At 42.1% G+C, this 23,943-nt stretch overlaps 1 protein-coding gene across 18 annotated transcripts in view; it reads right to left on the reverse strand.

Moving 5' to 3' along the window:
* macf1a (microtubule actin crosslinking factor 1a) overlaps positions 1–23,943 on the reverse strand; it is a 200,950-nt gene that overhangs the window by 112,532 nt on the left and 64,475 nt on the right. For 17 of the 18 annotated variants that reach the window (XM_044052296.1, XM_044052300.1, XM_044052307.1 and 14 more), the window contains exons 2-5: positions 19,556–19,617; positions 14,351–14,440; positions 11,194–11,271; positions 9,701–9,793 (exon numbers count right to left, since the gene is read on the reverse strand). In XM_044052296.1, the coding sequence (XP_043908231.1) occupies positions 9,701–9,793; positions 11,194–11,271; positions 14,351–14,440; positions 19,556–19,617 (323 nt within the window). Of the gene's footprint in view, positions 1–9,700; positions 9,794–11,193; positions 11,272–14,350; positions 14,441–19,555; positions 19,618–22,504; positions 22,702–23,943 lie in introns of those variants that run through there. The other variant, XM_044052299.1, reaches the window with a different exon arrangement.

Consider the following 23,943-nt stretch of genomic DNA (forward strand, 5'->3'; position numbering starts at 1 on the left):
TTCAGGGAAAGAATGGAAAAGCACAGTGCCTTGCACGGGCTGATAACACGCACGCAACCCTGGCCGTCACGTCCAAAAACACACTGAAGAGATGACAACAAAAATGCAGGCAGCGTTTTAAAACTCCACTGCAAGTGTTCAAACGTCATTCAAATTCAATTTGCAGCAACAACAACCCACAAACAGAAATATCTCACGAGTTCAGCTTGAAGTTTCAAACTCCCGGGAACAACTTCATAAACAGAAAGCTGGTCATAGTGTAATTCTATGAGCTCCATACAACCTCCATACATGCTATTTTGTTTAGCTGCAAGAAAATCCAGACTGGGGAATAGAAACGGTGTTGACGCCAAGAGCTCAGATCATTTTCTCAGTTTGTGAAAAACATCACAAATATGCACAAGGCTGCAAATCTCACATTTGCCTCGGCTTGGTAATTCTCTTTATTAACCTTTCTGCGTTGCTCCTTGAACCACATCCTATTTCAGTTTCCCCAAGTCTAATGTGACCGGAGGCTCCGTGGTGCGGGAGAGCGTGAACCTTGCCTTCACTATTAATTTCCTGTGGCAGTCGTGTTTCACCAGGAACACCAAAGGTGTGAGGAAGTTAAATGAATCACTCAAAATTCTATTTAAGCTAGACGATATATCGATTCACACATTTCAAATCATTCGATCTTTTCTCACTAATTTGTATTGTTCAATACTATTTAGAGCAGGAGTCTCAAACTCTAATGACCAAAAAAAAACAACACTAACTGTGTCTGGGAAAAACAATTATTCACTCTGGGTGAGTGTTATTAGCCATATTGTGACCATATTTTACATAATTTCAAAATAAACATAATCGTACGACTCAGAACAAAAAAAAACAAATCTATCATGTAAAATAAATCTATAGACATAAAAAGCAAACATTTAAGCCGCGGGCCGCGAGTCTGAGCCCTCTGATTCAGATCGTTTGGATGTGTTGACGATGGGACACAAACCTGTGGCAGTTTCACAGCCGCCTGTTGCTGCGCTAACAGTGGACTCTCTATCATGGAGTCCAGCCTCTCTGAAGAGCTGCTGGTCAGTCCTCCCCAGTCCGTCTGACTGGGAGTGGTGCCCGCCGTCTCCGGCGAGGTCAGCGGCAGGTCACTGGCGTAGCCCGACTCCAAGAGAGACGTCCTCTCCTGCGCTTGAGCTGGAGAGTCCAGCCTAAATCCCTTGGCGGCCATAGCCTCCTGAATCTGCAGTCGGTTCAAGGACGATGGGGTTTCACCTGCAGACATTTTGGCTCTACTCTTGTCCTCCTCAGAGAGTAGGACTTTGAGAACATTTCCCGTGACTGGAGATGGAGCCGGGGGTTCATTGCGGACCTCCACCTCGCTGTCACTCTGCCCCCTCCACACTGGAGAGCCGTAATCACTGGGGTACAATGTCCTGACTACGCAGAGTTTACCGTCCACCTCTCGAATATGAACCACGTCTTTGCATTCCTTCTTTGACGACATCTGCATCACCGCTAATGTCTCTTCATGTCCTCCCTTTGTCCCCACGTGCACCTTTTCTTCTTTCTCCGCTCTCCTGTTGTCCTTTTTCTCCTTCTTCTGTCGGAGTATCCAAGGTTTCTCGAGGACCCCTTGGACTTTCTCCTTAACACGTAGGACCCTGCCTCCACCCGGGGTAGTGCTGCCCAGGGCCGGGCCCGTGTTGACTGGGGTGGTGGTGGTGGTTTGGCTGGGGATGCTGGAGACATCTATGATTGCGCTGACTGTGTCCTCCTCCCCGGGAAGGCAGAAGACCCCTCTCCAGGCCGGGCTGGGTTTGGGGGACACTTCAAGTATTCTGTTGCCCAAAAGGCCTCCCACGCCGGCGCTTGAAGTCCCCGGTGAGAGAGTATTGCTGTGCAGATACGTTTTGGTGTCAGGCACTGTTACAAGAGTCCTAGCTCCTTTGCTAAAATCTACATCTGACGTTTCAACTGCGTCGTTTGCTTTCCCGTCTTCATCCTGTCCGTCTCTTTCATCAGGCTCGTGGCCTCTTAGATGGTCGTAATCCTCTTTTTCTTCTTCTCCTCTCCTGTTCTTCTTGCCCTTGTGCTTGCGTCTGAAACGTAGACGCTTCTTTGGTGAAAGTGGAGGGGCTCCGCCGAGTTCACCCTCCTGATGAGGCCTGACACAACCCATGGAGTTCCCCATGACTTCAATGAGGACAGAGAACAGTGTATATATATGTATATATAAAAAGATAAGCTGCAGCAAATACAGGCAGTTACTCCATCACAGAGGCCAACTCTTCCCCATCCCTTGAATGGAGTGACACTAGAGAAAATCCTCCAAAAAAGACTGATGATTGAAGGACAGCTACTTCATCAATCTGACACTAGAGAGACCTGTGAAGTCAGGACGAGCAGGTGGAGCTCTGCTTTGCAAAGACTCCATCTTAGATTCAACCTCGTGAACAGGAATCCGAGTGGAACTAGCCATCACTAACATGACAAGTGCTTCTCTTAGTCAGCTTCCTCAACCTCTGGAGACTCGTGGTCAAGGACATGAAGACACAGTTATGTCGGCAGAGACACGGGACAGAGGGAAATACATTTGGTTGGAGCCACGGGTGTAAGATTTATTACCAGGCTTGTGGCAGGTGAACTACAACCAGGAGTAAGACGATGTGTCAGGCAGGATGATGAGTGTGGGAGAAGAGGAAATTCACAGTGCAGCCCATTAGTGATTTTCGAGCTCCTTTACACACACACTCTCCATGTGTCTGTGGGTGACATGACTGTGAGGTGTATGCATTGTGTATGCACTGCAGGGATCGAGTGCAATCCTTCAAATATAATCAGCGAGTAAGTAAAAACAACCAGTGTTCCAGTGCAACAGTTCAATTGTCCAAGTTTGGTCTCAGGTGCGGGTGTAATCCAGGATCTCTATCCACCAGCTTTCTGAGCTCATGAATTAGTGATGCCTGCTCCGGCTCCTGCTGCTGTGGTAATGTTATTGCAGTACAGGAGGAAGAGGGCCGAGAGCAGTAATGGAAGTCAACAGCGATCGGTAAGAGTCCTTCCCTGCCACCGTACTCGTAGTGGGAAGGGGGGAATTATTGGCGACGCCGTCGATATCCCTCGTAGTAGCGGTGTCTCATTCTGCCGAGGCAGCACAGAGTCTAGATTGGTGGTGGGCGTGCAGTCAGCCAATGTTGCTGCAGATCGCTGCGAGACGGAGCCAATACTCTGACAGCTTGTTAAAATACTCAATCAGAACATCGGCGTCCCAGCCCAGAGCTTCTCCTCCCGCGATTTATTACTACTCACTGAGCTGTCAGACCTGTATCCGTCCCATTAAAGGACCGTTGCCGTTAAAATGCTGGAATCCAAAATCTCTCGCATTTGATTTCTCCAACTGAGACTGGCAGCAAAGTTCACAGTCTTCCCAACAACCACCTGGAGCTGACACATGTCTGGGGAATCATATTATATTATACTCCAGTTATCGACCAGAAAACCTGTAAAAAAAAAAAAAAAAGGCTGTGTATCCTAGTAAGGGTGCTGGTCTAAATCTGGAGGCAAACAAATGCAGTCAGACTCGACACTGAGCTCAGCAGATGCTTCAGCATCACATGCTTCTTTCCCTGGATACCAGGGTTAAGACTCCCATCACCTTGTTGTCAAACTCCCAGAGGACGAGACCGAACTGGGGATTGCTCCTCCAGTACTGTCCAATCATTAGCGTCCTATGTTAGTCTGCTGTCAGTCTCACAGTTAGTCAGACAGGCATCGTCCTCATCAGGTGGTGCAGTGCGACGGTGCAACAGACGAATAAATCCACAGTTTGCAAGAGGTCTAGGATCAGGTGAAAAACCAGGCAGACCCCAGGGATTTTTCTCCTCTCTGGTGCTTTTTCATTTCTTCATAGCTCCTCAAGACAACTTGATCCAATTAGGAAGAGGCATCTGGTTCAGGATCTGGCACAGGTCCGCAGTTTGCTTTGCTAACGACTCGACGAGATCCAGTTCACTCGGCAGACCTACTTCACGTACCGTGGATGTGTATGGAACAGAGCCAAAGGGACTCGGTGTCCAGCTGAAGGCGGTCCCGAACTCCAGGCAGCACAGCGGCGGAGGTTAGTACAGGAGGGTCTGAGCTCCTTGTCTTCTTAAAAAAAAAAAAAAAAGCACAAAGACACACACACAGGGAGCAGAGGCTGTCTGGGCGTCTCCGGCTTCAAAAGAAACCACGGCTCTGTCAGACAAGCTTGGCTGAATTGATCCGACTGAAGCGGTGCAGGGAGACCGAGGCGGCTCGTGTCCAGCTGAGCGCATGTGTGTGTGTTTGTGCCGGCGAGGATGGACGCTCCTCTGATCAGCTGTGCGAGCCTTTCTGCATACGTGTCCACGAGAGTGTGTGTGTCCTGTCCTCCTCCTGTGTGTTTGTGGGTTTTGCGGCCTGCTGATGAGGAGACGCCGGCAGCTCCGGTAACAACCAGCAGCCTGGATCCGTCTCTGCCTCTGCTGGTTTCGCTCATCTGCTCTATCCCTCGCTCACAGACGCCGGCAGAGAGAGAGCGAGAGAGAGAAAAGCTTTTATCTCCCAGCTGCTGCAGATTCACACTCTCCTCAGCTCGATCTCTCACTCTCACAGTCCACCCCTCCCTCCTTGGCTCTCCTCCTCCTATCCCCTTCCTTGTTACTCCCCTCTCCTTCTCCCTCTCCCTCTCTCCCTCTCTCATTCTCCTGGCTGTTAGTGAGCAGTTTTCTAGCCCACAGAACACACACATGCACACACACTTGACCCAAAAGCTTCCCTGAATGACAGGCTGAAACAGGGTTGGTGGGAAAAAAAAAGAAAAAAGGCACAAAGAGGAGAGAATTTGAATCGAAATCAGACTGTTGCGTCGCTCGGCAAACGGAATAAGAGACGCTTCAGCACTTGAGGCTGTTTATCGTCCTCGTCTTTCCCCTTCAATCTCCATCTGCCAAACACACTCGGAGGTTATGAATAGAGCCGGGGTGAAAGGAGAGAGAAGATGGAAGAGAAGATTTGAGGGGAATTAAGAGAAAAAACGCCGGAGAGGAGAGAAAAAGAAATGAAAGCAGGGGACGGATGAAGCTCAAGAACCATGAGTGAGAGAGAGAGAGAGAATGAGAAAGAGAGAGAGAGAGGGGGGAGAGAGAGAGAGAGAGAGAGAGAAGCGGAGGATATAGTCATTTTTATACATTACACGCCGAGATTGCTAACCTTTCAATTATTATTATTGAATGGACCAGGTCATTGCAGGCAATGCTGTAAATCAATATGGAGGAGTGGGTTTTTAATGGCATGGAATTTGCAAGGCATTTCAGTGTACCTGACTTTATGATGTATATGTATATATATGTACATATATATATGTATATATATTCATATATATATATAAATATATATATATATATATATATATCATATATATATATATATATATATATATATATATATATATATATATACATATATATATATATATATATATATATATACATACATATATATATATATATATATATATATATATATATAAATAATCAGATGTGAAAATCAATGTGCTATTGTCCCTGTGAAATTGTACAACGGAGAATCATTTGTTTGGAAATGACAATAGGTGAACTAATAACTTAAAGATATTATAATATCAAGTAATACATTATAAAAGTAAGAAATAATTGATCTTAGAGTCAGGCAGTGAACTTTTTAAAAGTTACAAAGCAACTCACGTCTGTTCTACTTAGTACTTCTCAGTGTTTCTAAGTTTAAAAACAGTGTCAGTGCCAAAAATAGGTACCAGTATGAGCATCAATGCATACATGAACTGTACAAACCATCATTTCTGTCTAAAGCAAACATCTGATATTCTCCATGTTTCATATTTTCATCCCGCTCACACTCTGTCGACTTTCTATAGGCGTCCAGCCACTATCACGAGTGCAACAGCATCACTCAAAATATCATGTGATCTTACACAACAGGCACAACATGACTCATGCTACTTTGCATACAACATAAAACACACAGGGCCCTAATGTATGTATGTGTACGGCAAAAAATGATTATTCTCACAGAGGCAGAAAACTAAAATGATCCCGAGCGGTGAAACGTGCACTAATCCATCGCCTCTCATTAGCTGAAAGGCTCAGGAAGCAGAAGAGCAGCAACACACACACAAACACACACTTAACACACTTAAAAAAAAGACAAAACAAGAATCAATGCGGGGGGAAAAAAATCACTAATCACGTTCCCCGTGACTTTCATCCCATCGTGGGTTCTGGTAATCACACTGATTTTCATTACAGCAGCCATTTTGTGGATAAATGTAAAGCACAGAGAGTGATATTTATGTTTGAATATGTACAGTCTCTTAAACTTAAACTAAACTAAAAGACAATGTCATCTCATTTGGAAAGTGTCATCGCTGACATTACCTTTTAAAGTCAAAGTTTCCTTTGTTAAAATAACTGAAAATAGCTGGATTATATTTTCGCTGTGACACCGTGAACCTCAGCGTTCTTTCATCACGAGGCTAATCAGGAAAATTTAAGGTGTTTTCCGATCCACTGAGATGAAAATCCTGCTGCGCTCTGTGTTTCTGTTTCAGTTCAGTCAATATTCTGAGTGAAATCACATCCTGTTCTCTGAATATAATGTGTAACCTCCAGAACCTGAAACTCCAACTCTCATTTATCCTGACGTCGACCACACGCAACATTTAGTCTGTTATTAATTCCTTGTTTTTAAGGAGTGTTAATGTCAGCTCGTGTCTACATACACATTTTAATGCTTTTTGGGGCAGGATTTGAATACATTTTTGTTCTTTTTTAACTCTATTTTGTAACCTGATGTAATATTTACAAAAAAAATACAAATTTTTTTTCTATATAAATAAAGACAAAAGCGACTCATAGATGGATAAAAAAAAGATTATCAAAGATTATTTTTAGAATGAAATGAAAATGTCCACATTTATTATTTTAATGTAGGACTACAAGACTATTATTACCACAATCCTCGTGTTTCTTTATTTATTTGATTGTGTTTTCACGATCTTGTTGCCTTGTGTGCAATATAATGACAATAAAGGCGCTTTGACTTCTACCCTTCAAACAGTTTGTTGTGCCGTTCAAGATCATAACACAGTCTGCTGCTCTACGGTTTGAACACAGCAATATTTAGTGACTAAATGAGTGGAGTAAAGCTAGTGCACGGCTCCAGTTATAAGAGCAAACGGCTTCCTTAATGATTATTAATCAGTGAAAAAAGCCTTTCAAGCTCCCAGGAAGACGCTGATAGATGTGTTGCCATGTCCTGAAGGCCTTGATTAGTACCTGTGAACATCACATGATAAGTGGCTCCACCTGCTGATTCAGCCTCGAAGCACAACAGCGACACGGTGAATAATCTGTCCACCAGCACGGAATCAGCCGGAGTTAGCGGTGACACGCGGGTAATTAACCAATCACAGGCAGACACTGAGCATCAGGAGGAGGAGGAGACAGGGACAGTGACGATGACGATGAAGTACCAACAATCTGAGATAAATGCTGACACTTAATGGCCTGGCTGAGTCATTACAAGCAGATTTAAAGTGGAAAAAATGAAGAGAAATAAGGATTCCGTTGTTCTTTGTCCGTTTTCTGTTTACTCTGTAATATTTATATCATTTTCCACTTTATTTAATGTAATGTCCTCTCTGATTTTAGGTTATTTGGTAGGACAAAAAAGGGGAGCTTGCTCTTTAAAGGTCCTTCACTGCTTTACTATTGATGATTTATGACATTCACATTGCAAGCTATGCAGTTTGAATTCCCCGTTGTAGAGAAAGTATAAAAGTATGATGTATGGACGTCGTCAGAGACACGCATACAATGGGAAGGATGACCTGAAGTCTGAGGTCGAGCAATGTCTCACAGAAAAACGCCGGTGGATTCTACGTCATGGACACGGACAACAGCACGGACTGAAGTTGTTAATTAATAGTATTATTTAAAACTATTAAATAAGATTTTTTTTGTCACTGTCTTGCAGAAAAAAAGGGTTTTATTTGATAAACGTGAAGAACATGTGACTAATTATGAACTGTTTGTTTGGAATGAAATGGCGTTTAATAGAGACTCATAGAGTAAGACGATGTTGCGGTGGAGTAAATGACTGACAACACAAATGACCCAGATGAGAAATATATCCCACACATGGGAGAGCGCCTATAATTAGCCGAGATGCACTGAGTCACAAGGACTTGTTTTATGACTCCTTCATTATCACGACACTTATTTATCGTCGCGATCGTCAGAATAATCTAAAACAAATATACTCCTGATATAACTTTAGTGACCCTTCTTGTATGCGGCACTAAAATCCTTGATGAACTTTCCGTGTATTATTTGACTAACTGTCTCTCAGTTTCTAAGGACATGTTAAGATTGGAAAGTCCACTGAGACAGAACTGTGATTATGTGAGAATTTGGGGATAAAAATAAAGCTAAATTAAATGTGTGGGTTCTGCTGCATGTGCTCGTTAAAGCATCCAGTCGCAGCCACATATGACGCTTCCAGAAAACAGCGGCTTTTCTTTGTAAACGCACAGTTAATCGTCAAGTTCAACCTCAGAAATAAAAAAAAACATGTTAACGTTCACTTTTGTTTTTGAAGAACCTTCAGTGTCAACATTTTTTGAAACAAATCACCTTGAATTATGAGGGTTTTTTTTTTCAATACATAATTGGACTTTTGAGCCAAATTGGTCTTTTTTAGAAGAAATATTCAGACGCACACAAACACAACACTAATTTAATAAGCATTTAGGAGTCTTTCTATGACTTTAAAAGTGTATTTAATCAGAAATATCTCCAACAAGCTCACACACTTCCGTTTAAATCCTGATGCGTCATTTATTTTTAAGTGTCGCGTCCATCTGAAATGCTAACGCACTGTATTTTTGGCTGTGTAATTATAGATATGTCACATGTCGCTGACACAGAACTCAGGCTGGAGTTTCTCACTGCAGCTCTAATGTAAAACTGTCATCATCTCTTGCACTTGGTGAACTCAGACTCCATCCCTCTTTCTTTCATTCTTTCTTTCTTTCCCTCCGTCCACATTTATTCTTTTCTTAAATCCAGAATCCTGGAGTCAGTTTTCGTCCTCATTTACCCCCAAATATTCTGTCCCCTTCATGTCCCTCGCTCTCGCTCTGTTCTGCTGAGTCATGCACACTGAAAACAGTTGCCGTGGTGCCATGCACTACTGTTTCCATAGCAACCACTTGGCAGTGTCACCTTGTGGGGGGGTCATGGCACAGAGCAGAGTCTAATGGCAAAAAGCAGCAACTACAAAACAGTTTCACAGCAGCCGTTCACTTCTTCTCTTTCTTCTGTTGAATGAGTGTTAAACTCAACCTGTCAGTGATAATCTCTCAAATCCCAACAACAACAAGACAACACGGACATCTGCAGTCGTTGTCATTTCAATCCATTAAAAATCCAGATTAAATCACAGCCATAATGATGTGGCTCATCAATTATTACACAAACAATTAAAGGCTTTATTACATTGTGGGGCTGAGTTTCTCCAGCACGAAATTCAAAGAAGCTGCTTCACGTCTGACTTTACATAAATAAATAATAACACACAGTACGAGCGTGAGCATGAGAGGAGGAGGAGAGGAGAGGAGGAGAGCACAGACCTGGAAGTGGAGGATGATGGTCCAGATGAGACCTAATGTGAGTTTGGGGTTCCCATCTGTGATGTCGTCGTTCCTGATGTTCACAAGTTTGACCTGGAAAAACAACATTACATTAAAAATATGAAGGAAACAAAATGATAATTACACATTTATTAGCTTTTGAAAACATTTGACTGGATGAAAACACACAAAACACAAAAGTGGTCTTCACTACTGCATCATGTTGAGGATAAAAAATATAAAACGTGTCTAAATGAAATAACAGAGGTGAGGTGAAAAAAATCCTCATTTAATCCCTCACTCAAATGACCCCTGAGTGTTCAGTAGGGGTATAATCACAGTTTGTGTAGATGTGTCACTGAATTTCAAAATAAAAGTGCCTGTGTTGATATGGAATGATGTATTAACGATCAAGAATTGACCTATGACTAAAAACACGTACATAAATAACTGCTTAACATTGATAGCGAGTGGTGGGCCACATGAAATAGATTTGGAGGGCTGCATGTGGCCCACGGGGCATGAGTTTGACACCTCTGCTTTAGAGAGAGAGAGAGAGAGAGGGTATCCAGTGTGTAAGGATTAAAAACACAAAGATCTCAGCTTGAAACACGACTGTGTCTCTGGTTTAGACAGATGAAGTGAACTGAAGGAGGAAACAGTCAGCTGTTGGTGTCTGACGTCCCCGGGGGACATTTTGTAAAAAAAAAGATGGGACTGATAGTGACAGGAAGGAGGATGTGTCCTCAGTGAGAGACAGAGCTGCCGTCGCAGATTAAACCAAGACATACAGTGTAAGTAAGACAGGAGGAGGGGACGATAAAGGTGGATTTATGATGCTGTTAAGACCTTAAATGTTGTGTGTGTGTGTGTGTGTGTGTGTGTGTGTGTGTGGTGCAGTTACACTGCATTAATCCCGGAATGACACATATTTGCAATCACTCTCTTAAACATGTGTTTCTAAATGAATGTAGTGAATTCAAAGCAGGCTCATTAAAACAAACTAACACAGGTTTTATACTGTAACAGCCACTGAAAATATATCAACATGCCAGACTAAAGGAAAATAAGATTACAATTACTATGGGATTATTACAACTACATGACAGGATATGGTCAAAATCCCTGAATCCTGAATTATGAAATCATTTTTCTCAACAAACACAAAAGAGGATAAAGGGAGAGAGAAGAGGAAATGTTACTTTTGAGATTTCAGTGCATTTATCCCATCACACAATTATAAAATAAAACAAACTCTGGAAGAAAATGTTGAAATTTGTTCATAAAAAGTAACTTTACAATTTCAATGCATGTTTTTTTCCTTAAAAAATAAAACAAATCCTGGGAGAAAATAATGAAATTTGTTCAGAATCCTTCAGAGAATACTGAGTAAATGCAGATTGCTCTAAAGCATTTATTAAGTTTCAGACGATTGCTTCATACACTTTGTTGTTGTTGTTGTGTGTGTGTGTGTGTGTGTTCAGTATATATACCTGTCTCTGTTTGAGGAAGTTCAGTGCTATTTGGACATTCTGTAGTCGATGAAATCTCATCCTCCCCTTTTCTCTGGGCTGCAACAGAAGAGAGACAAAAGACAAACAGAAACAACGACAGTGAGTAAAATTCAAACGTGTGATTATATCAGAGACTCAGACCCGGATGCAGCTGTGAGAACAAACAAAAGAATGAATCAAATAAAAACTCCAGCAGTGCAAGTGAGGTCATGAAATGTTCCTGTGGGGGGCGCTGTCTTCAACAGATGCTGTTAAAGACATGCCTGCAGTGTCTCACACCATGCTGCTGGTTTAGCGTGGAAAATGCAAACTTCACACCAAACACTGTCTTGTATTTTACCGTATGTCCACCGCGTTTCCCTGACTGTTTGGTCTATTTGCTCTTTATTAACTCACAGTATTGCTGTGTAATCTATGGTAATTGCTCTGTTTCACGTGTCTTTGTAAGCTTTACCGTGACATGGACAATCACGGAGGAAATGAGGGTAAAGTATGGACGAGTAGAAACGGACACTGAGGGTGTTTGGATCATGGATCTTTTTTTTTTTTTAAAACACTGCTGTGATATTAATGAATGTTAATGTAGTGAGAGGACACAGCAAACACACACACACACACACACACACACACACACACACACACACACACACACACACACACACACACACACACACACACACACACACACACACACACACACACACACACACACAAACCCTGCAGTAAAGAGCACACGAGTCATGTGTAAAGAGAGAAAAGAAGGATTCAGAGTGACAGACTTTGATTTGATTGTAAATCTAAAAGAAATACGTATTTGATTTATTATATGTGAAAATTGTCACAGTCCTGGGCTAAAATCCAATAAAACTCGCTCATTCAGCTAAAAAATAAGCAGAGAATACATTTTATTTTTGTTGTGCACAGCACATGCAAAGTCACAGTCGAGCACTGTTGAGTGAAAACATAACTTTGAAATGAAAACTTTCCAGAAACGAAAGAATCATTTGAACTGCCGGTGTTCAAAAATCAGCTCTGACATATTAAACCCTATCTCTTGGACGAGAAGGTAATAATTACATTAAATGACATTAAATAAAGAGTTGCGATGCTGTCACCCAACAGAAATGTTGTTCAGAACAGAAATCAGCAGCAGCAGCAGCAGCAGCAGCAGCAACACGCTCATCACATGCAGCCTCACAGCTCCACCTCCTGTGGGGCAGAGCCGGTGAAGCTGAGAGGTCAGAGGTCAGAGGGTGGTGAGAGAGTGAGTTGTGGGGGGAGGGGTTAAGGGTTGGACAGTGCAGGTGATTCAAACGTACTCCCTGAGCTCCTTCCTCCTCGTCATCCTCCCCTCTGAGCAAGATGAGAGGGGGGGCCCGCGAGGCGTATGCCCTTTTTGAAGGAGGGACGCTTTTCTGTTGCTACGGTAACAGAAAGGAGGAAAATGGGGGGAGGGGCGGGGTAGACAGATTGAAGAGAGACAGGGAACAGAAACAAGAACAACAGAAAGAAAAAAAAGAGGATAAATGGTAGAAAAACTATAATTGAGAGGTTAAAACTTCAAAAAAAACGAATGACGGGGAAATGGATGAGACGTCCTTAGATTAGATTACAGCAGATTATACGTATGCTGCCTCTTTTGTGGTGAGATCGTTTCATCAGCTACTATTTAATGGTCAAATATGTACTTTTTTATCCAATACTTGAATAATGAATCATTTTGTATCCCGATAAACCGGTATGTTACCTAATATCTGCATTTGTGCGACAAACGTCAAAATCACTGGATTATCTAAATATCATACGTTTTACTAAGCCCAGAAACCACAGTCAGTCAGTCAGTAAATAACAGTAAATAAAAAGCAGCAAAGGCATTTTAAGTCATGTTAAGCATGACTCAGCACTCATGACTCTGCTGCAGCACAGACAGAACCATTCCTATGCTGCAGAGAAACCCCAAGAAAAAGAACTTGAACTTGAACTTGTGTCAATAATGACAGCAAGTTTCCGAAATGGAGAGACTGGCTTTCGTGTCATCTGAGAGAGAGCAGATTTTTAACAATCTACGGATAAAACTAAACCATAAACTACTTTTCCAGTGACGCCGGCTGCTGCAGCTTTAACTGGCGACGATAAAACGTTTCCAATAAATGGGCAAAGCGGTGTCATGACAAAGCACCAGAAATGGCACTGAGCGGACCTCACACTGAGTTTGGTCAAGCGACACTTGACAAAGTGTCAACCCTGACAAAATGTTAACCTTTCTGTGAGTTCATGTCTGTGTCACATTATTCATCCTATGACTAACTGCATGTGAAAAGAGGAAAAACAAGAGGAAAAACAAAAAAAATGACTTTTATTTGGACAAAAAAACACCGTAGTTGTTCATGAATAATAGATTGATTTTGCATTTTAATTTTGAAATTTGAACAATTTCCGATCGATAAAGTCACCACACGACACAAGCATCAACATGCTCTGTTGATGTCAAACACATCACCAAACCTCAGTGGTTTTATCACCTGAAAGGACTGTCTTCAAGGCATTTTTGGATCAGATTGGCTGCTGTGTGTGCGTGCTGATTTGTCACCTTCCTGCATCGACATCAGTGAAATTACTGTAATAGCCACATGTTAACTTTGAAGTGCAACTTCTTAGCTTTCAGAAACCGTTGCATTTTTTCCGCTAGCACAAACTGCCGCGAAATTACCGCCATGTAAAGAGCGATGGCCCAAACGTGTCGCTGACGATAGTGCTGTAGAAGGACGCCGTGTGTCTGTCTGTGTTAGTTTACCCGTCTACATGTGTCTGCGTCACATCACGGCCACGTCCGTCTGTCTGCCCGTCTGTCTGTCAGCATTAGGACTAAAGCGGTTACATCACGATGCAGACAAACGTTAATCCACTGGGGATCGGACGTCTGTGCTGCTGTTTGTGATTTCAACTTTGACGTTAAACGACACATGTATATGTATATGAGTGTGTGATGGGAGCAGAAGAGGAGGAGTTTGAGTGTGATTACAAGTGAAACATCAACCTTACACCTGCTGTGTGTGTGTGTGTGTGTGTGTGTGTGCGCAAGGCGGCAGTGTGTGTGTGTGTGTGTGAGAGAGGTCAAATCAAATCAAATCCATACCAGCGTGACTCCAGAGAGAACCTCCAGCAAGGAGATGAGGTTGTGTCCATCCCTCAGGTCTTCGTACAAGTCTGTGATATGTTTCCTCACCTGAGGAAAGGAGATAAGGAAGAGGAAATAGAGAGTTATTTTCCCACTCTCCAGTCATTCCTCTGTGGATTTAACACTGTTGACATCTGTCAGGTCCATTGTCCCACAGCTGACAGGACTGGACTGGACTGGACTGGACTGGACTGGACAGGGTGACAGCGGTTGCCGGGTCGACAGAGACGAGGCACCAGCTGTGTTCTGTTGCCATGACGCTGCATCCACAGTATGAGTGGGGTGTGGGTGGATGCAGTCATGGTGACTCAGCCCGTTTGCAGGGAACCTGTGATTTTAGCATCAGTGCATGTTTCTGTTTGCAGACCTTTTACTTTATTTTATTATTTATTATGATTAAAGGAAACTTTCCCCATCAGCTGTTTGGACCAGTAGATTTTAGAGATGCAGTGGATGTACAGTTTTCTTTGCTTGGATGACTTTTAAAAGAAAGAAGAGGATTTCTACGACCAATGCATACAGTATGTTGCAGATATGTTTTTTTTTATTCATCTATATGGACCTGTTTGTTGTTTTTCCTCCAGTTCCTTCATTCCTCCTGATTAAATATCCAATCCAACTTGATTAATAAAGAACTTTAAAAACAACAGCTACAACAAAGTGTACATCAGAGATGAATACAATATAGAAAAATATTTCCTAAAATACCTTAAAAAAAAACAGAACTAAACAATAAAATACTGTAGAGAATATAAAAAAGTATAACACATACAAACAAATATAACAGTTCCACCAACTAATACACACAATTGCAAGTGTTAAACAACATATGAAGCCTGTCTGTAGTTATTTATAAAGTAAATATTAAATACGTGAAACAGTATATCTGCCAAAAAGTACAATTCTGGATGAAAAAGTGAATTTTTGTGCACAAAGCAGCGGTTTTTCTGAAAACTAAACCCGATATAAACCTACTTAATCTGAATACTTGCTACAAAAAGTATGAACCTCTATTTATTTTCTACTGCAAATGTATTATTTGTTTACCGTGTGGACAGTATGAAGAAAGATTATGTAAACGAGGGAAAAAGAAAGTTCAAAAGTTTATGAAAATGTGTTTCATAAACAAAAAAGAGCAGAGGAGGAAAAGACGAGTTTCCTGAGTCGTCAGCTCTTTTATTGACTCTCCGTTTTGTGAAAGGAGCACATTGTGCCTCATGAAGCAGCTGTGGACATAAACACACACACACAGACTTGTCTTTTCTTTTTTGTAAACAAAGCTGTTCACTGGTATTTGTCAGTGGAAAGAGACGGAGGCTGAAACTGCAGCTAAATGTCAAACTTTTCCAACAAAAAGGTGCAACAACGTTGTTGCCAGTGTTGTAATATTTAAGTGTTATTTATATTTCCAGCAACTTTTACTCCACTACATTTCCTCGAACTATCTTTGTTACTCGTTACTACCAAATAAAATCAGAAGAGGAGGAGTTGGTATTATGGTCTGTATTATATAGAGCTTTTCTAGTCTCGATGAGCTGCTTTACAAAACACTTTTCACCCATTCACACACTGTAACAAGTGTCCTGGCTCAAGGACAAATGTGGATGAGCAGAGCGAGGAATTGAACCCATAAGCTTCCAGTTGAAAGACAACTCGCCCTACCACTGATCCACCATGGCTCAATCCTTACTCCAGATTTGTTAAATACTTTTACTTCTTAAACTTAAGTACATTTTATATCAGAAAATGTCTTTTGATGCTTAAGTGCCGTAAATGTCTTATAGCTTAAGACTTTTACTTAAGTTATATTATAAAAAAAGTGACTGACGAAAGTCAGTTTCTGGTAAGATACTTTTAATTAAGTATTCCTTTATGGAACTTTATACCAGACTGGTTTATTGCTTCACTAAAACAAACTGTACCTGCTTTACATTACAGTGTCTCTGCTGTTTCAAACTGCACTGACTACACCCAAGAAAATGTAAGTTTTGCTGCAGTCCTGGCCTCAGGACAAGAGGCTGCACTTCCATATTTCACCACAAGAGGGCAACACAGTCACAGGAGTAAACTGATAGAAAAGTGAAGCGGTATTTCATCCTAAAACTGAACTCTTGTTTATGTTTGGTGCAGAAAGCGTCTCTCGAGGTTCAGTCCTGGAACTAAAGACTATGTTTGGCTCAAAGCTGCAGCTGCAAAACTATCATCATCCCCTCACTTGTCCTAAATCACCCTGTTTTTCTAAGTTTCACTCGTCCTCTCTCATCTGTGTCACACTCTCACTGTTCTGCTGCTGCTGCTGGTGTTACTGACATCAGCTGAGGAAACAAGTGTTAATTAGACGACGTATCCGACACTGACTGGAAAATGATGATTCACGTCTGTCTAAAAGCGTCTCGGCATGTGAGTTTGTGTTTATTCCCGGCTCTGTGGAGGCTCGTACAGAGTGACCTCATCCTGAAAATATCCTTCAGCCATTTACTATGAATCCTCACACAGTGCCGCTCTCACAGATGCACTGTGATCAATAATATTTGCGCTGTTAACAAGCCTCACTAATCATAGTGTGAATATGAAAACAAATTTTTTAAAAAACAAACACGGCTGCAACTAATGAATCTATTTCTCCATGACTTGATGGTTGATCAGCGTTTCAAGCTACAGATGATCAATGATCAAGGTTTTCATTAAACACCCTCAATTATCAGAATGATCAGAAGACGGCTGCCCTCGGCGTCAGGATCAGCCATATCAGACGTCTAGTTTCAGTCCTTGTTGAAGAGCATGGAGCAGCTGCAGGTCATTCAAATAAAAGGTGAGTTTGAAGGTGATGGTTCAGCCTGTGCCTTCAGAGTTTTTGTATGTGTTTGAATAATTACACGTGACACAGTGATCAAATCACACGTACAAATACAGACAGACTACATGCGTGTACTGATATTCTAAATACGTAAGCTGCCGTTTCGTTTTTGCTATTTATAATAAATAGAGAAACTGTATGTAGGGATTTTTTGGGGGCGTAACAGCAAATCTTTGCTCTGTTACGTAAGTGAATTGGTCACTCTAAATTGACCGTAGGTGTGAGAGTGAGATTAAATGGTTGTCGTAGCTATGTGTCCCTATGATGGACTGGCGATCTGTCCAGGGTGTGACCCCACGAGACCCTCATGTGGAGGATAAAGCGGTAGACGACGGACAGTAAAATTTTTCTTCGACAGGATTGTGCTCACTGTGTCAATGAAGTGCAGGAGTAAAAGTATGTCACTGTAAGAGCAGGTGGATCAGAGGCCACTGTTTATTTTGGCACATGTTTGCACTGTACACACCTGAGCAGTCAGATTCTGTACATACCAGACCTGACACACACACGCGTGCACATGCAGAGCAAACAGGAGAGAAGGAGCAGTGATGTCATGGTGAAGGAAGCTCCGGTCTCTTTCGTCTCCGTGTCTCTCTCTCCTGCCGTTCTCTTTGTCTCATGAGATTATTTTCTCTTCCGTCTTGCTTTCTTTTAAAACCTCGACGACCTCTTCACCTCAGCTCTGCTTTGTGTGTGTGTGTGTGTGTGTGTGTGCGCGCGTCAATAAGTTTAACTGGAAGGAGTCAAAGGTCAACAGTCAAACAGCTACTTCCACTCAATTAATTAAACAGTTTTGGGAGACATTATTGTGTTTCTGAAAGAGTAACAACAATTATTGTTCTTTTAAGGTGTGCTTTTATTTAAGACTGTTTTAAAAATACTGTATATAAAGTATATAAATAATAATAATAATAATAACAACAATAATGCATTATACTGTATTTTTAACCCTTAAGGAGTTCACAAGTTCAATTCCACATTGTAAAACTGTTTTGTCTAAACTAGTTTTTTTGACCTTTGACTTTGTGTAATAAATCATGGAATTTGTTTTGAATTTATAATTTACACGATCACTATTGTACGACATAATTATAATTGTACAACTAATGAATTATAACAGCTGTTGGTGACTTTTCTCTCATCTTTGTGTTTTTTATTTCTCTTCACAATGTTGTCACTTTCAGCTATTTTCAATACATAAAACGTATGAAAATGCTCTTCACTGTTGCCATGACAACACAAGCCTGAAGGTAAAACAAAGAAAACGCTCACATTCTACACATTTGGAGAACAATATTTCCTTGGGTACTTTTTTTTTGCTGTATAAATAATATCTAACAATTATTGACGCTCTAAAATAATGTCACTTTCTGTCAACGTATTCCACCTGTGTCGTCATGTAGAAGAGAAAACACACACAGTTTGTGACCTACATGTGACCTACATGTACAGCAGCTCGTACACGGACGCCCACAGTGACCACAGTTGCTCCACAGTTACGTGGTCACACGGGTTTCACTCGAGAGTCACGTGACAAGACGAATACCTGGCATTCTCGTCTCTGCGCACAAGTCGGCACAGCCGCAGTATGTGGTACATAAATATCTAATTGCAATTACATGAAACTGTAATTGCGATATGACTTGAAGTCAGCACGACAGAGCACTTTAAAATAATGTAAATATATTAAGATGTTCTGCAAATGAGGTTAACATGATGTATTTTGTGATGGTTCATGGGAGAAATTATAAGTAAATACTTCTTCTTGCTCTTTCTCTATTGTTGTTTGTTTGTAATATGCTGATCCTTTTTTTTTTTGGTTTTGATGTTCAAAATAAACACATTAATGAATTCATATTTCCCCTCAGACAATTCTGAACTTTTTTTTCACTGTATCTCCAAGACCTTTAAAGACCTTTAAGAAGTCGTTCTCATCCCTTTTATCTGAAATGAAAACATCTCTGTTACAGTGAGCACTTTCACTGTGTGTGTGTGTGTGTGTGTGTGTGTGTTTTGAAACTGAGGTTAAAAAAAGAAGGCTTTGTTGACTCTGACTCTCCATCATTCTGGATCACAAACCTGGACATGTATCAAACAGTAAAACCATGTCCTGGTCATCTTTAATCGTTGTTTTTAATGCATTCATTAACTAAGTGAGGTTGCAGCTCCAAGGTCTGGGTTGCATAGTAACTCGACGGAGCCCGAGCTCCACGGTTAAAAAACACTTCTTTCACGTGCTTCTTTACACGCTGCATGTGAGCAAACACTAAGCATCATAAACAAGGGTTTTTATCAGTGACACAAACCTTGATGAGATGTTTGTTGACCCATTTTGTGAAGGTTTTCTTCTGCACCCTGTCCCGCTCATCTAAAGGGAAACAAACACAGAGAAAAGAAAGAGAGGGAGGTTAATGACGTCGTCAGTGATGACGCAGTGCTTTTTCAGCTCCTTTAACGTGAATATTTTAGGGTTCCTTTGCTCCATGTAACAAAGAAACTGGATCATTTTGGTCATTTTGCGTTTTCTAGACCAAACAAGTACTTTTTTAATCTTGAAAGTAATCTAATATGAAAGTAATCGGTGTATCACTTACAGGTAGTATACAGGACATTTATACTGAATTAGAGACAGTTTGTATTGGACTGAACCCAACTCAAGACTTCCTCTGAGGTGACTTCACTCTTCTTCAGTGTAACTAGATGTTTCTTATGGTTTGCAGCAGATAAAAAAGCAGCGTGCAACCAACACTAAGGAGGTTAAAGCAAAACTTACTATGGTTTAAAAAAATGAACCGAAAACTTAAGTTTAATCGGTCGTAGACATAATGAACTCTCACAACACATTAAGGAGTTCAACGACAGATCCTTGTATCTACAAACATGACCTGTCGTTAAGTCTGTTTTCCTCGTATGACATCACCCTGAGCACACTGAGGCATGTTTGTCATTTTTCATTCGACGTCTGCCTCCATTTCCTGTTCAGTGGCAAACGTGCTGACCTTTGTGTCTCTGCGTCTCTGAAACCTGCGAGTGAGGTGTGGATTTGCAGCCTGGCACCTCCAGCGCCCTCGCTCCACTCAGCAGCACGGGCCAGAGGAGTGAGGCAGCCGGGACAGGAATAGAGCCTGATGCTGTGCCACAACTGTGTTATCTTTCCCCCCCTACACCCCACACACACACACACAGACGGAGCCTCTCTTCCTCTCCAGTCGTCCTCTGCTCGTATCAGTTTGTCGGGGAGAAAACACAGACCCCACCTCCTTTTTTCCTTTTCCCGCCATTCTGTGAAACATCCTCTTCCATGATGCCATGTTGTAGAGATACTACAACAGCTATAAAAACGGTATAAAATGAAACCTCATAATAAATGAAATACTAATAAATAGAGTCGCCTTATCTCTCGCTCCATCTTCAATCTAATCTCACTACACCAGTGTGTGAAGTTTATGTGAGGAAGAGGAGGATGATGAGAGAAGAAATCTGCCCCCTGTGAGAAGTCCATAGCTGACTTCTCAGGTGTTACTGGTGTAAAAGGTCTGAGAACCACTGATCCAGAGCTTCAAAATGATTTTAAGATTCTTCTATTCCTTTGTTTTTAAAGATCTTAATGGTCTGCACCTTTTTCATTCATCATATTTTCCTTTAATTAGCCCTCAAGAACCTATAAGATATTCAGATTAGTGGCACAAAAACCTACTGTGAGGCCGACTGTTCCCCATCTATGGAAGAGTAATAAAGAACATCATAAGGAAACATATATAACATATAACATTTTATTAATTCCACCCATAACTAAAATTGATTCTACCTAAAGAATTCTGCATAAAGATTTCTAAAAGGTGCTTCCAGTCTGCATTGCTCGGCCAGTTTCCCAATATAATGTATGTTCTTGTCTGTTAATGTTCACACATGTGCAAGTCAGGTGTGCCTATAGAATAGAGCCGAGATAAGATAAAGTTGTTTCTCAAACTAAGACGAGCACCGTGACACCCAGAGATATATATTTTTTCTCCCTCCAGATTCAGCGTCGGCCAATCAGAGCGCGGCATGCTGCAGGTGAGCACGACACTTGTTTACGTGCTGCCATGGAGAAGCCACGAGGGAGACACAGAGGGTATCACTTCCTCTTTCAAAATACTTGTTATCGCTCTCTTTCTCATACACACCCACAGTGACAGATTTCCATAGAGACTCTAAAAGCAGACACTATTTCCACAGAGGAAATTCAATGTAAGGGGTTTAACAGGTCAAATACATCACCTGGACACACTCGACACTGAAATGCAACAGAACGCACACACAGCGAGGAGTTTACACAGAGGCCGAGCCCCCGAGGCCGAGAACACATATTTCAACACTGTGTTGCAAAATAGTTTCACCACTGACTGAAACACACGCCTTTAGTGCTCCAAGAAACCTGCTGGGGAGGCCGAGCTAGTTAGCCCAGAGGAAATACTCACACTTTCACACACACACACACACACACACAAATCATGTAATCTGTGAGGGATTTATCACCATAATCCAGGATGTAATGTTTTCTGTGAGACCACAAGAGGAGACGAGGTGTGAGTGAGTGACAGCCACAGAAAGCCTCTCATTCATCTACAGAGGAGGGCATTGTTGAGACAGACACACAGACAGACACACACACACACCCCTCTCCACGCTGTCCTAACACAACAACACACACGCACACACACTGATGCGTTGCTCTTTGCCCCCCCCGACACCAACAATGATTAATGGAGAGACCACATTTAACCACTAACTGTTGTCTAAACACCCGGTGAAGCACGTGCTGGCGCGCGGCACTCACCGGACAGGGTTAGGGTTAGGGTTAGGATGGAAGTAGTAGCAGCAGCAGCCAAGAGAGTCTGCTGCTCACTTTGATTTATAACGTCACAAGTTAATGGTGTAAATCGCTAGTTTCGGCTCCTCTGCTATAAACGGTGATGTCACTTTTGTCAGTGATGTTTCCATGTAGACTAGAATAGATGCTAAAGATATGGGTGGACACACCAGTGTGATTGACAGCCACTGACATCCAATAGGAGCCGGGCTTGCAGGTGACGTCTGTCAACTTCCACTTTCAAAATCTCACATGGCACCAGGAGGTCACATCAGGAGGAGACTGGACTGTGTCCATGTCTCTGCACTAGTGAGGACATTCTTTCACACACACACACACACACACACACACACACACACACACACACACACACACACACACACACACACACACACACACTGACCTGCACAGCACATGAGCGAGTACAGGTGAGCGTTGAGGTGACACTCGTCCCTGTAGTCGGGCCACATCGTTCCAGCTCCGTCTTACGTCTCCTGCTGAGATCACAACTTCATGTGCTACTGTTGACGCTGCATAATCCAAGTCAGATAATTATAGAAGTGAAGCTGCTGCTGCTGCTGCTGCTGCCGCCGCCTCCACGTATCCAGAAGTGAGTGAATGAAAGAACGAGTGTGTGCGAGATGGTAAAAAAATGCCGGCAGGTACGTCCAGTCTGAGGAGTCTCTGTCTTCAGCCTCTGCTGTGATTCATTCGTTCCCTGTTCTCTCCTCAGTGGCTGCCATGTCTTCTCTCTGTCCTCTCTGTCCCTGTAGCTCTGTCTCCCTCTCTCTCACACACATACACACACGTGTGTGTGTCAGAGTCAGAGGCAGCTCCTCCTACTTTTTCTGTCTAAAAACAGACAGCCTCCCTCCCTCCTCCTCCTCCTCCTCCTGTGTTTGCTCCCTCACCTCCACTGTCCCCGAGTCACCAGCCAGTGGCGCTGTCTCTCCGCTCTCAGGGTTTTCCAGGCCTCGACAGCAGCAGCAGCAGACGGCGGAGGCTCTGCAGAGCTGCAGAGACTTTTGCTCCGTTTATTGTTATTTTTATCTCCTCTCTCTGCTGAATTCAAGCATCCAGTGTGTTTTTTTCCCCCACTTTCAGTCCTCTGTCTGAAAGGTAAGTTGATTTTAGTTTCAAGCAGTTTTTTTTGTCATCACAGAGCAGAAACAGAGGAAGTATTCTGATCAGTCAGATCCGGGTCATGTCCATTTATGATGATGTAATCCACTAGAGTCTTCTTCAGATGACGCAAAAGCACACACACACACACACACCCAAACACTTGCACAAATATGTGCTCAGTTCTACTTGTTTAAGTTGACAAAAACCAGGATGCAGCAGCAGCAGCTGGGACGTCTCACGTTCTCGTGTGTGTTTGTTCCTGAAGAGACAAATTTCCGCCGCCTGGACTCAGACAGACTTCAGCCTCATCGAGAAAAGCCTGGTGGACATGAGTTAATTTAATATCAACAGGAGAAAAAAAAACCCTCAGCAGAGTCCTTCATCTTATTATTGTGTCCTCTGTGTGTGTGATGGAGACGATGGGTAAAAAGTCTCAGTCCACTGAGCTGAACCGCCGTTAAAAACATAAGCTAAAAAAAACAATGAATCGCAAAAGGCTGAAGCTTAACTGGTATGTTTCCGATTGTTCTATGGTCTAAGATGTGATCATTATAATGTAATAAATGTATAACAGCGAGAATATCACGACAGCACGGTTTGGTCAAAAAACAAATAATACTGGGATCATTTTTGACACATTTTGTTTGTAACAGGATTCATAATGGTGCCCAAAATAAATCTACAAGTAGAGTATGATTACTGCAACACAGCACATTT

This window comes from Solea senegalensis, linkage group LG20, assembly GCF_019176455.1.
Source record: "Solea senegalensis isolate Sse05_10M linkage group LG20, IFAPA_SoseM_1, whole genome shotgun sequence".
NCBI classification, from domain to species: Eukaryota; Metazoa; Chordata; class Actinopteri; order Pleuronectiformes; family Soleidae; genus Solea; species Solea senegalensis.